The following is a 14,042-nucleotide window of genomic DNA, read 5'->3' on the forward strand; positions in this document are numbered from 1 at the left end:
GTCATCTCGAACGTCCGATGTAAAGCTGACTTTGTCTCCTGGACCTGCTGTGTATCATCACCTGTGACAATCAAATCATCAACATATAATACAAACAGCACACAACCTTCCCCGGAAGTGTGAACATACAGCTGCGGATCGGCCTTGGACCGCCGATATCCCAACTGAGTTTGGAGGAACGAATCAATCTTCTCGTTCCAAGCTCGCGGGGCCTGCTTGAGACCATACAGGGCCTTCTTCAACCTGTAGACTTTCCCATCTGAAGAACCAAAGCCAGGAGGCTGCTCAACGTAGATCTCCTCCTTTAAATCACCATTCAGGAAGGCCGACTTCACATCCAGCTGATAAATAGGCCATCTCCTATGGCCAGCCAAAGCAAGAATAGCTCTAATGGTTGCCATACGAGCTGTAGGGGCAAAGGTGTCATGGCAGTCAATCCCTGGGCGCTGGGCAAAACCCTTAGCAACAAGGCGAGCCTTGTGCTTATCCAAAGTACCATCACTGAGATATTTGGTCTTGAAGACCCACTTGACTCCAATCACCTTCTTCTTCGGGGGGCGTGGCACAAGTGACCAAGTGCCATTCCTCTCAATAGCCTCCAACTCAGCTTCCATAGCTTTCTTCCATGGGGCGGACTGTAAAGCCTCCTTCACGGAGGTGGGCTCTCGATCCTGCATAACTCGGGACATCAAACAATAATTGGAGCAAACAAGCTCCGAAGAATGCGCCTGGTGCCTCCGTGACCGCCGCGGACCATCCTGCGGTCCCCACTCCTCAGGAACCCCCTCGATCCCTGAATCACGGAGTGTGTCACGGGCCCAGCGAGGAGGAGGCCGAACCTCCCCTCGTCGTTCTCCATCAGTAGAAGACTCTGGAATGTCCACCGGTGGTAACTCCGCAGAAGGATCCGGTGGAACAGTAGACTCTGTGTCAGAAACAGAATCATAATCAAACGGCACAGGCTCCAGTGGAACTGTAGAAGGAGCCAAACTCTCCCCTGGATCTCCAAGAACGGGATGCTCCTCACCCGTTGAAGAAGCCGGAACCTCCACAAACCGCACATCACGGCTAGTATATACATCCCGCTTGACGGGATCATACAGTCGGTAGCCTTGGGATTGGGAGCTGTAGCCAACAAATACCTGTTTTCGGGAAGCCGCTTCAAATTTGTCACGGTGAGCCTTGGGAATGTGAACATAGGCATCACACCCAAAGACCCGAAAGTAAGAAACATCTGGCTTCGTCCCAAAATAAGCCTCAAATGGAGTCATCCCTTCCACGGCCGAAGTAGGAGATCGATTAAGGATGTGGACTGCAGTAGCCACAGCCTCGGCCCACAGAACCTGAGGGGTCTGTCGGTGCTCCATCATGGTGCGCGCCATCTCGATCACACTGCGGTTCTTCCGTTCTAGAATACCATTTTCTTGAGGAGTATTGGTATTGGCAAACTCCTGGTGAATTCCTCTATCTGCACAAAACCGAGCAAATTCATTAGACACAAATTCACCTCCCTTGTCGGATCGCAAGGACTTCAACTTCCGGCCTGATCGGTTCTCCTCAAAGAGAAGCCAATCCTTGAAGTGCGAGAAAGCTTCTGACTTTAGTGCCAAAAAATAGGCCCATGTCATCCTGCTGTAGCCATCCACGATTAGCATGAAGTACGAGCTTCCACGCAGGGACTCATTCCTCATAGGGCCACATAGATCCGTAGATACTAGCTCCATCGGTGAAGTAGACCGCCGCGAAGCTGTGTGGGGAATGGCATCCCGATGCTGCTTCCCCCGTATGCAGGAGACACATGGCTGCTGGCTCACCACTATATCCGGCAACCCTCGAACAAGCTGTCCACGTGACGCCTTCCGAAGATAGTCATAGTTCAGGTGACCAAACCGAGCATGCCATAACTCAGACTGTGACTGTGAGGTAAGAAGAAGAGAAGAGAGGGCAGTGGAAGACTTCAGTTTGTAAATGCCGTTCTCCTCATATCCAGATGATAGAACCTTCCTCGATTCACGATCAAGGACTCGCACAGTAGAACTGTCAAATTCCACTAAAAGACCAAGGGAGCAAATCTTATGAATTGAAAGGAGATGGTACCCCAATCCTGGTACATGCAAAACCTCTGAGGTATGGGTGCCATCTCGGCCATCCGGAATAAGTTGCATCTTACCCCGACCTGCAATAGAAACTGAAGAGCTGTCTCCAATGAGAACCTGCCCACGCGACGGTCGCAGCTGGGCAACACCATCTGATGAAGGAGTCATGTGCCGTGAGGCACCACTATCAATAATCCACTCTCGAGATTGGGGAGCCGCCATCGCAGCATCAGAAGCATTCGGTGAAGCGTCCTCAATGACAACTAAATGTAGAAATGCAGCTGATGAGGGTGCAGCCACCGCTCCAGAATCCTTGGTTTCCTTCTTCTTGGTGTCCTTCGAGTCTTTGTCAGGGCAATCCTTCTTCCAATGGCCAGTCTTTCCACAAATATGGCATGTGGAGTCTTTGTCCTTGTCCTTCTCCTTGTCCTTCTTGGACTTGTTGTCCCCCTTCTTCTTCTTTTGGTCCTTCCCCTTCTTCTGAGAGGCTTGACATGTCAACGCCTCCGTCTTGGAAGGATTCTGTCCCTTTAACTGTTCCTCTTGGTCCAAGACCATAGGAACCAACTCTTCCCACCGAAGAGTAGACTCTCGCCCCGAAGCAATAAGGGCAGAGTAAAATGTACCGAATCGTGGCGGCAACTGGGACAAGAGTGTAATCGCCATGTCTTCGGAGGAAATTGGCTTTCCCGCATTCTGAACCTGCATCTGTAGCTGTCTTAGCTTGTTAATGTGTTCCCTTAGCGAAGAAGACTTATTGACGGACAAGGTCCGCATCTGTACCTCCAAAGAAACCCTCTTCATCAGGGTCATCCGATTGTACATTTGATCAAGCTCCAGCCATATCTCACGAGCCACCGTCAAGTGCTCGATGTGAGCGATCACGGCTGTAGTGCATGATAGAAAGAGAAAGGATCGAATCCTGGCATTCAGTTTGTCCCAATGAGACTGGGCCCTGGCCAACTCCGCACGAGCATCGGAAGAGAGTTTGGACTCATCTCTTACCGAAGGCCGGTCAATATCTTCCTGTACCAACTCCGCCAAATCATAGGACTCCAGAATGGCCAACATCATAATGCACCAAATGCGGTAGTTGTCGCCGTCGAGCTTCTGATCTGTAGGAAGAGCCGGTAGGACAGGCACCTTCCGGTCCATAATCGTCTGGAACTCCAAGTCCATCTCTGTAGACATCTTCACCTGCAATGCCTTCTCAAACGCAAAAGCAGCCCCCTTTGACTGGGTAAACTCAGCCTGCTAAGGCTCTTCCGCGTCCCGAAGCTTCTTCACCCGCCGGAGGCGATGAAAAAGCAAAACCTGCAATTTTAGGTTGAAAACTCAAACTTTCTCCGCGTAAAACAGCAGTAAACAGCAGCAAATCCACCACCTGTACTCCTTTCCTGTGCGCCCACACTCGTTTCAGCCTTGTTCCAAGGCGCAGCCCTCCTGTCTGCCCTTAAACGCAAAAAACGCAAATTTGTGTCGCGATGGAAACTCCTTTTCAGGTTGATTCTGCGCTCAGTCAGCCCTCAAACACTGCTCTGATACCATGTCAGAGTGCAGCGGTGCGGAAGCGTAGGACTGAGAGAGAGAGAACGCAGAGAGAAAAGGGAGAGAAAGAGACAGTGTACAATGAAGATCTGCTGTATAAAGAATGCTGAATACAAAGATATACACGGGCGCAGTGCGCTGGACTGCGTGTCTCCACCTCGACGATGCGACCTGCTGTCCACCTCGAAGTCTGCTGCAGTCTGCACTGTCTGCTGTCTGAAATCTGTGAACAGAGACAGAAATCTGCACGGCACCGGTCTGTAATCTGCGACAGAGAAGAGTGGCCAGACTGCTGAAAACGTCAGCAATAAATAGGCGAAAAATCACCTAGAACGGGGCTCAAAAATGGGGCGCAGCCTGATAAAAATGGCTGCAGGCAGTCAGACTGCCACGTGGCAGTCCGACTACACAGTCCGACTGTGCAGCTGGTCCGACTGCTGGACCAGCTGTGCTGCTGCCTAAAAAACAGGCTATGAACTCTAACAGATACCTTATGCTTCAGCCGTTGGTCGCTTAATGTATGCTATGTTTGCTACACATCTTGACATTGCATTTGTGGTGGGAGTAGTTAGCAGATACACGGCATATCCCGGCAAAAAGCATTGGGAAGCATTGAAGGGTATCATGAGATACCTTAAGGGCTCAAAGGATTTGTGCATTTGTTTTGGAAAGCAAAAGTCATTTGTTGTCGGTTTTATGGATGCCGACTATGCTGGCCATCTTGATTGCAGGAAGTCTACTTCATGATATGTGTTCATATTCACAGGAGGAGCAGTCTCTTGGATATCTAGCCTGCAAAAGTATGTTGCATTGTCTACTACAAAGGCAGAATATGTGGCTGCCACGGAGGCATGCAAAGAGGCTTTATGACTTTTACGTCTAGTGAGAGAGCTTGGCGTTACAGTCTACAGAGGTTCCTATCCTTCACTGTGACAGTCAGAGTGCTATCATGTTAGCACGGAATCCTATTTTTCATGCAAAGATAAAGCACATAAAGGTGGAGTATCACTTTATCAAGGATGTACTTGACAACAAGGGCATTAAGCTTGTCAAGGTACATATAGATGATAACCTTGCAGACCTTCTCATACGGGTTTTCTAGCCGAGCGGTTTGCTCATTGCCGCCAGATGATGGGGGTTGGATAGTATATATGTATTTCAGCTTTGTACATACATAGACTTAGGTGATTCTTTCTCTCCCTTCAGGCATGTTGCCTTTAGGTGAAAGGTTGTTGGAAATAAAGGCTCATTGTGCCTTTTACCGTGTTCGGGTGTTAACGCACCCTTACACTTCTTGTACTTTATATATATTATCAAAACCTAAAAAGTGGTACACTAGTCTTTGTACTGAACATCAAGTGTGTCGTGCTCACTCTCCTTACTCTCCTTTCTACTTCTCTCTACTCTCTGTGTGTGTTATCCGTTGCGTTCACTCTCAGCTGAGTCAGGCTCCATCAGTACAAGTGATTCTTTGTCATCGGTTTCCTCTCCCTTGCCCTCTATATCTCTCCTCCCCCCCAAGTTATCATCGAGCATTTAAAGCCCACTCTCCTTGGGAGCTTGTCCAAAGAATGGTACTTGTAGAAGCATCCTCCATTGTCACCACATCCTATGTAAAGATCTTACAGGTACCAAGCCATGTAGGATCATGAATAGATAATAGGTTAAAACTTAAATTCGGTACATGGAGAACTTTGGCTGAAGAAGACTGCCTGTTTGATAACAGAGGAATAGGCTCTACTCCTCGAATGAGAACTATAGAATTGTCACCAATAGTGAATGTGTCCCCTTTGGCACTTAGGTCCTAGAGCCAATCCTGTCTATAGGTCATGTGAGAAGAGGCTCTACTGTCAGCGAGCCAAGGCTTCTCTTGAGTGGAAGAGGTGACAGCTGTATCCTCCTCGGCAAATCCATGCACAAAGATAGACTCTGTCATCGCCAAGGCAGCCTTTGAATCCTGATACTAAGCCTCTTGGTGTACCTTTAAGGCCATATACAAAGCTTAGCAAAGTTGATTGCCCAAAAGATATTGCAGCTGCTAGTTCTATGAAGGGCATACCTTATGCATTAGCTTGTGGTTCTTTGATGTATGCCATGGTTGCAACTCGCCTTGACATTGTTCATGCAGTGGGAGTTGTTAGTAGATTCATGTCTAACCTTGGCAAGCCACATTGGGAAGTAGTGAAATGTATCTTTAGATACTTAAAAGGTACATAAGAAAAGTGTACATGCTATGGAAAGGGTACACTAGAGTTATAGGGATTCTATGATTCGGACATGGTAGGAGATGTTGACACTAGAAAATCTACTAGTGGGTATGGCTATACTTTGGCTGGTGGGGTTATTTCTTGGTGTTTAAGGTTGCAGAAAATTGTGGCACTAAGTACTACTGAGGTTGAATATATTTCAGCCACAGAAGCTTCTAAGTAAGTTATTTGGCTTGGCCGTTTGGTCAAGGATTTTGATCTTTCTTCAGGTACTCTAGTGCTTGGTTGTGATAGCTAGAGTGCCATATGTCTGGCAAAGAATGCAATGTTTCATGCACGTACCAAACACATAGATGTTCTGTATCACTTCATTTGACAGGTCTTGGATGATTGTCTTATCACACTGACTAAGTTTAAAACCCATGATAACTCTATAGATGTAATCACTAAGAGTCTTGCAAAAGCTCAATATGAGCATTGCATCTGATTACTGGGAGTTGGCTAGCTTAAAGGTACCACTTCGGGCCTTTAAGTGGGAGGTGGTTGTGTGTAAAGTCCCTTAATCTCCGTGTGTATAAACTTATATGGGTGTGAACACATCCTTACTTGTATCCTAACATAAAAATACATTTTATTCTTTGTGTACCGTAACTAGCTGGTATACTCATCTTGGGATTCTCTCACTCTCACACTCAGCACTGCTCTTACTCCATTTATGACTTGCATTTTCATTGCACACTGATCCCAAGATGCCAAGTGGGGGGTGCAGCTATAAATAGCAAGAGCACCAAAAAATTGGCTGACCTGATGGAGGAAAAGCCATAAATGCTGGCTGAACGACATTAAATGCTGGTCACATAGAAAGAAATATGAGAAGAAATAGGGGACATCTTGGAAAAATCCCAGATGGCAATGACAATGCCTAGAAGGTGTAAGCAGAATGTGGAAGGTAGTAACTAGCCTAGGAATGCACATAGGAAGCTGACAAATAAAGAATATGCACCTAAATTGCTAGAGCTTCTATGTCTCCTTCAAACTCTGATAGGAGCTCACAACTAGGAGATGACAGATTGAGATGATCAACATAGCCAAGCTAATAGAAATGTCATAAAGGTATGTTGTCAGAGATGGAATATTAAAAGAAGAATGGCACTTGGGATTTGGTGCATCTGCGTAAAGGGTAGAAAGTCCTACTATGCAAATGGGTTTACAAGATGAAGGTCACTTTTGGTTACTCACCAAAGTACAAAACACGGCTTGTTGCAAAGGGGTATATCCTCACAATTAGGAGATGCCAGATTGACATGATCAACACTGTCAGGCTAATAGAAATGTCATAAAGGTATGCTGTCAGAGATGGAATGTTTAAAAAAGATTGGACCTTGGGGTTTGGTGCATCTACTTAAGGGGTAGAAAGTCCTACCATGCAAATGGGTTTACAAAATGAAGATCACTTTTGGTAACTCACTAAAGTACAAAGCACGGCTTGTTTCAAAGGGGTATATGCAAGAACATGGGATTGATTTTGATGAGATTTCTTCTCTTGTCGTCAAGATGAATACTTTGCGAACCATATTGGGCTTGGTTGCATGTGAGGATATGGAACTTATACAGATGGATGTAATGATTGCTTTCTTACATGGTGATCTGCATGAGGAAAGATAGTAAGTAAACTCAACCAAAGCTTGTATGGGCTGAAATAGGGACTGTGTGAATGGTATAATAAGTTTGATACATTCATGCAATCTCAAGGATTCAAAAGGAGTCAAGTGGATCACTGCTTATATATCAAGAAGACAGTAGATGACAGCCTTATTATGTTGGTTTTGTATATGGATGACATGCTGATTGTTGGTAGGGATGTTCATGCTTTGGACACATTGAAGCAAAACCTACATAATAGTTTTGACATGAAGGATCTTGGTAAGGCAAATCACATTCTTTGCATGTGTATACTCAGGGACAGATGGAAAGGTTTTCTTTTTTTGTCACAGCGGAAGTATGTATCCAAGATTTTGCAGCATTTCAATATGGAATGGGGAAAAGCAATTGGTGTACCATTGCCTCCATATGTGAAACTCAATGTAGAGGGCAACTCTACATCTGATGATGAAAACGCTAAAATGGTGAAGATTTCGTATGCTTCTGTTGTGGGTAGCTTGATGTATGCTATGGTTGCTACAGGTCTTGACATAGCATTTGTAGTGGGAGTGGTTAGCAGGTACCTGGCACACCTTGGCAAAAAAGATTGGGAAATAGTGAAAGATATCATGAGATATCTTAAGGGCACAAAGGATTTGTGCATTTGCTTTGGAAAGCAGAAGGTATCTGTCGTTGGTTTTACGGATGCAGACTATGCTGGTCATGTTGTTTGTAGAAAGTCTACTTTAGGGTATGTATTCACCTTGACAAGGGGAGCAATTTCCTAGATTTCTAGGCTATAGAAGTATGTTGCATTGTCTACTACAGAGGCAGAGTATGTGGCTACAACCAATGGTCATATTGAACAGCAAGGGGAGTTGGAATACTGAAAGGGATTGGGAGAATCCCATTGTACATTAACTTCTTCTTCAATTAAGTTAAATAAATATCAAAAGAGGCGCCAGTTTTGGCGCAAACAAGGTGTCCAATGTCCAAGATTATATGGTAAAGTGTACATTTCAATTTTGTGAATTTGTTAATTGCTGTAAATAGTGCTAGATTATTTACCACCCTATCCGAAGAGGAAGGCTGGTTTCACTTTGCCTACTTTGGATACTCCACCTCCCCGTGCTTGTGAGGGTTGCATTTTTGGGAAATGCACAAATTTGCTTTCAAGAAGGATGGTGCAACGCATGTAACCAAAAATTGCAACTCATACACTCAGATGTGTGATATGTGTGGTCCTATGAGAACTAGAGCACTTGGGTGGTCATTGGTATTTTGATACATTTATCGATGACTACTCTAGGTACCCTTGGCTGTATGGTTTAAAGGCAAAATCAAATGTATTTATGCACTTCAAACACTTGGTTTTTTTTTGTGTGGGAGGGTGGAGGGGAGGGGGTCTCTCATGCATTTATGACATTTTTGTTTGAGCATGGTATTACATATCAAGCCACTATGAGGATGACACCTCAACAAAATGGAGTGGCTGAAAGGAAAATTTGCACACTCATGGAGATAACCAAATGCAGACTTAAGAGCAAAGGGCGGCCACACAAGTTTTGGTTAGAGGGTATTCAATGTGCAAATCATGTTTTCAATCAAGCAAGGGCTGCTGTAAATGCAACCAAAACAATCCTAAGATGGTTGTTACATACTCTTTAATAGAGTATAATGGATGCTCACTTACCTCAATGCACTAGAAGAGCTGCTAGACATGTGAAATATCCAATTCGCAGCTGAGGTACAATGGTCAGCAATGGCGATGGCGGATCGAGAGAAAAACGTGAGCAATAGTAGAGTAGTAGAGTAAGAGAGAGGCTCCATGTGTGGGTATAATCAATCTGATTTGCCCCTTGATTCGGGCAGTCAATTGGCCTTCACTTGCTTTGATGTAGATAAAAAATGCCCCAAATTGATTGATTTGTTGGTCCCTCCATCTGAATTTGATTGAAAACAGCTTTAGCCCTATTGAATCCAAGTCTTGGAGCTTCCAATTTTTGGCATACTTTTCGAGGTTGTTGCTAAACTCTAATTTTTACTTGTGCAGATTAGGGTTTACAACAGAGAAATCCAAAAATTTTGAGTCTTTTTGTGATCTCAATGCTGTAATCTTCGGAGCAAGGCTGTAGAAAGGTTGGGAGATGAGAGAGAATGCTGAGGAGAGAGAAAATTCAAACTTTCTTCATGAAGAACTGAAGAAAATCTATCATTTACTGTTGTTGCTTTGACTCAACAGCTTGTAGATGCAAAGAATGAAGAAAATTAGTCATTTACTACTATTGCCTTGTCTCAACATCCTACAGATACTGTCACTTGCTGTTAATTGGTCTTCTCTTGTCCTTAGCTGTCTCAGAAGGTTCTCCAATGGCTGCAAATCAAACCAGAAGCATCTCCTCCCTCTCTCTTGCAGGCTGAATACACTAAAAATGTCTCTCCAACCTCTAAAGACGTTTTTTAGTCTTGCATGGGCATTTTTGACAAGTGGCAACCTTCCCACATGGTTTTTTTCAACATTATCCATAATTAAATATTGATTTTCAATTTTTAAATATTAAAAATTAATCTAATAATTATTTCAGTGTCCTAAAAATAATCTGACTAGCCAATAATGAAATTGACTTGGCAACTTCCATTCCCGAGTGTATCTTTGCGTCATCTTTGACCATAAGATTGACATTAGGTACTATTAAACACCACTTCTTTAGTGTCACCTAGTGACACATATGGCCGAATGAATGACCTAGGCCAACAATTGGTACTAGATACCACCAAGTACTTGTGCGGCATAACATATAACAACTTTTGCCTTTGACATCCTGTGATTTCCTCGCATCTTGGGCTCGTAAATTTACTCTAACCTTAGTTACACCTCACATGTGCAACATTTACTTAACCTTGTGGTTAAAAATTAATCCACATGTTTAGTGAGGTTTCAAAACTACAAGTCCTCATGACACAAAGCATTACTGTATGACACCTTTGGAGAGTTGTGAGATTGCCAGAGCTCATGTGGCCATAGCACGTTCCAAAGCTCCACATTTTGCATAGCGAATGTAAGAGTTCTAATTGCGAGAGCATTGTGTGAACTGTTGTTATATGTGTCCAACAAAAATAGACCCTTGTACAAGGTACTCGACAATCGAAGAGCATAGTCCATTTCTTTGTCTCTCACAATATGCTTGTCATCCTCAAAGATGACTTGAAATTCATGCTTATTAAAAGCTGAGATGGACAATACATTCTTTTTTATACCAAGGGACAAACAAAACATCAAGAAGCATGAAATTTGAACCATATGTAGCAATGATCGACATTGAACCAATGCCGCATATATCATAGCCAATGTTATTAGCACACGTAATATAGGATTTTGCGTAGGGGTTGAATACAAAGATGTGAACAAATACTTCCGTGAAGTGATATGGTTGGATGCTTCATTGTCGAAATACCAAGTATGCTGCGTTTCAACAACATTAAATGCACTATCAGCCATGGATGTGTCATAACTGTATGCCAAGAAAGCATAGTCCTCTATAGAATTAATTTTAGCTTCCCCATCCAAAGATCGAGTAGCGGATGTCTCCTGAACAACCAAATTAAACTTCTTTTTGTGTTCCTTGGCCAACCTTTTCGTGCATTCATCAATGTAATGCCATGGTTTCTTGCAATAGTGGCATTTCCCCTTTTTCTTTGTCTTCTTTGACTCTTGGGCAGCCTTGGTTGATTGTTGTCCTGAATCAGTCTTTTGCTGATTTTTACCAAATTGCTTATCTTTTTCCTTGCTCTTATATTTAGAGAGCATGGCAACATCCCTTGACCTCATACCAACATTCTGTGGAGTCCATTCCTCTTGTAGCAAGAGGCCTTCCAACACCACGTTGAGGTGTTTGAGGAGCAAGCTTACCCGGTCTCGATAAACCACCTGTAACATAATCCCAGAGATCCTTTGCAACGAGAAGATTGTGCACCATAAAACTCCATAAATGATTGTTGGTGCCATTTAGCTTGTCTTCTTGAGTGAGGACTACCAAAATGTTGCTCTGATATTGGGTTTTGTGATTTGACATTGCTGCAATTTATGCACAAACTGAGCAGCCAAACACTTCAAAACTAAAGTGTGAAATAGATTCGGTTAAGTAATGAGATACTAGATCGAGTGCAAAATTGTCTCTCTTCTTAAAAAACAAGCACAAACTGCATAAACAACACCCAAACTGCAGTTTACAGCAATTCAATGCTGTACCACTGCATATGCCTAGATACGCATGCCCAACATTAAATGCAGCAACTTAATGCTGAAAACCCCCACATTTTTACTGCAATTTTTCTGTCCAATGTCACATAAATGGCAAAATAACACTGCTCCGATATTTGTCCATTGCTTTGGGATGTGTGCCATGCAAAAGCCTCAAATTTTGGCGAAGAAATTCTGTACAACTGCATATGCCTAGGTATGCATGCCTACATTAAATGCAGCAACTTAATGCTGAAAATCCCTGATTTTTTACTGCAGTTTTTCTGTCCAATGTCACATTCACAGCAAAAATATGCTGTTGCAGCATCTGTTCATTGCTTTTGGATACGTCTGTAGTCTCTCTGTTCTTTGTCTTTGTGTTTGTGTTCCTTCTTTTGTTGCACATTCTCATAGAGACATGGATTTGTTGTCTGGTGTGTCTTCTGGTAGACCAATTGGGTGTTAATATAATTGTATATTCTCTTTCTCTCTCATGCCCATTTTCACTCTAAAGGGAGGCAATGAGGTCTTTAAATTGACTTATATGCTTCTTTCCTTGCATGCTTATTTATCTACTCTTTTGAGAGACAATGATGAGTGGAAATGGATGAGGCTTCAATTCAAGGGAGTTGGGGGGAAACATAAGGAATTTTACACATTCAGATCTCTCAAATTGTTTTGTTAGCCAAAATGTAGTGTATAGGGTCTAGAGTATCGTGTGGCTTGAGTGTTTTAGTCAAACAATTAAGAAAGTGAATGGTGAGGAATATTGTTACACCAAGTATGACTCTCTCATAGCAAGGCAACTGTCTCTCAATCAAAGCAACACCCTCAAAGCAGACGAGTACACCATTCTGCTTCCCCCTTACGTTTTTTTTTTTTTGGGAGTGGGGGAGGGGACGTGTATGGGTATTGTTCCTTGGGAGCCCTTGTACAAAGGTGATGGTTTAACATTTTGAATGGGTGGAGAGAGAGAGAGAGAGAGAGAGAGAGAGCGAGCTTTTACAAAAAAAAAAAAAAAGAGAGAGAGAGAGCCTTTTGCCCACTGAGGGAGGGATGTCTTTGATTCACTTGTATGTATCTTGACTTACATGGTCGTTTTTGTGCTTCCAGTTGAGATACAATGACAAGACTTCAATGTGTGCTCCTCAAGACATATGTGCTACATCAAGTGGCAACAAAGTGGATGGAAATCTAGTAACACCTTCGTTTGAAGTGGGATTAGTTGGTTGGGGCAAGAGTGGCTGTCAGATTTGTGTGCATAACGCACATGACACTCTGCAGCATCTTGTTTGTAACTGGTGTGATAAGGACTTCCATCGAAACCACTCAATGCAACAGTGTGAATTGATACTGTCCAAGTGGGTGTGCCCTTACTGTAGCAAAAATTTGAGGACTTGAGACATATTATGGATGCAGGTGAGTTTATGGTAGTGTTTTCTCAGGTTATTCTGCAATGATTGGATGTATGAATGATAGGTATGGCAGAGAATATGTGCATACTGACTGACCAACTGGGAATTTCTAGTTGCTGATATTGTCAGTATCAGTTTGAGTTTACAGATCATCATAACTGTGTAAACTGCACACAAATCTCTTTTCTCCCCCCCCCCTCCCAGTGCGCGGCCCCTTTCGTGCATTCTGTTTCTCTTGTTCCTTTTCTGATGAGAGAGTAGTGTTTATGGTCAAGTTTTATTGCAAAGTGATGTGACTTGAGCAGATACACCATTGATCTGCTCGGAAAGCTTCATTGCCTAGGCTTATGAAAAGCCTCATGAGATAACACGTGAACATGCTACTAAATGATTTTAAAAGGGTCGCCAGCTTCAAAAGCACATCTTGTGACTTCAGCAGATACACCATTGATCTGCTTGGAAAGCTTCATTGCCTAGGCTTATGAAAAACCTCATGAGATAACATGTGAACATGCTACTAAATGATTTTGAAAGGGTCGTTAGCTTCAAAAGCACATCTTGTTCATCTTTGCAGCCTTCTTACTTCAAATGGCTATGCCTGTGACTTATGACATCGAATTGTATGATATTACCGCCTAGCTGCCTTGAAATCACAGTAGGTACTGTAAGTTGCTTGTGCAGTGTGTTCCAAGGAAGTTGATTTGTCAGGATAATAGAGAGATCTCACATTAGGCCATGATGCTGTCATTGCCACAACTATTTGGCCATGCTACCGATTTTCTACACACCTTGACCCTAAAGAAGCCCACATGCAACCTTAAATTCTCAACAAACATCTAAAACATATGGTATTGTCCACATGCAACCTTAAATTCTCAACAAACATCTAAAACAT

The 14,042-nt window shown here is 43.3% G+C and overlaps 1 protein-coding gene across 4 annotated transcripts in view; it reads left to right on the top strand.

Annotated features, from left to right (window-relative positions):
• Window positions 1-13,713, top strand: part of MBD8 (methyl-CPG-binding domain 8) — a 55,317-nt gene extending 41,604 nt beyond the window's left edge. For 2 of the 4 annotated variants that reach the window (XM_087691971.1, XM_087691972.1), the window contains one exon: window positions 12,846-13,711. In XM_087691971.1, coding sequence (XP_087548097.1) covers window positions 12,846-13,133 — 288 coding nt within the window. In that variant the 3' untranslated portion in view covers window positions 13,134-13,711. Of the gene's footprint in view, window positions 1-12,845 lie in introns of all 4 variants that reach the window. The other 2 variants (XM_087691970.1, XM_087691974.1) reach the window with 2 other exon arrangements.
• Window positions 13,714-14,042: the final 329 nt, after the last annotated feature.

The sequence above is a fragment of the Lygodium microphyllum genome, chromosome 13 (genome assembly GCF_053477565.2).
Source record: "Lygodium microphyllum isolate KBCC chromosome 13, Lygodium_microphyllum_v1.1.10, whole genome shotgun sequence".
NCBI classification, from domain to species: Eukaryota; Viridiplantae; Streptophyta; class Polypodiopsida; order Schizaeales; family Lygodiaceae; genus Lygodium; species Lygodium microphyllum.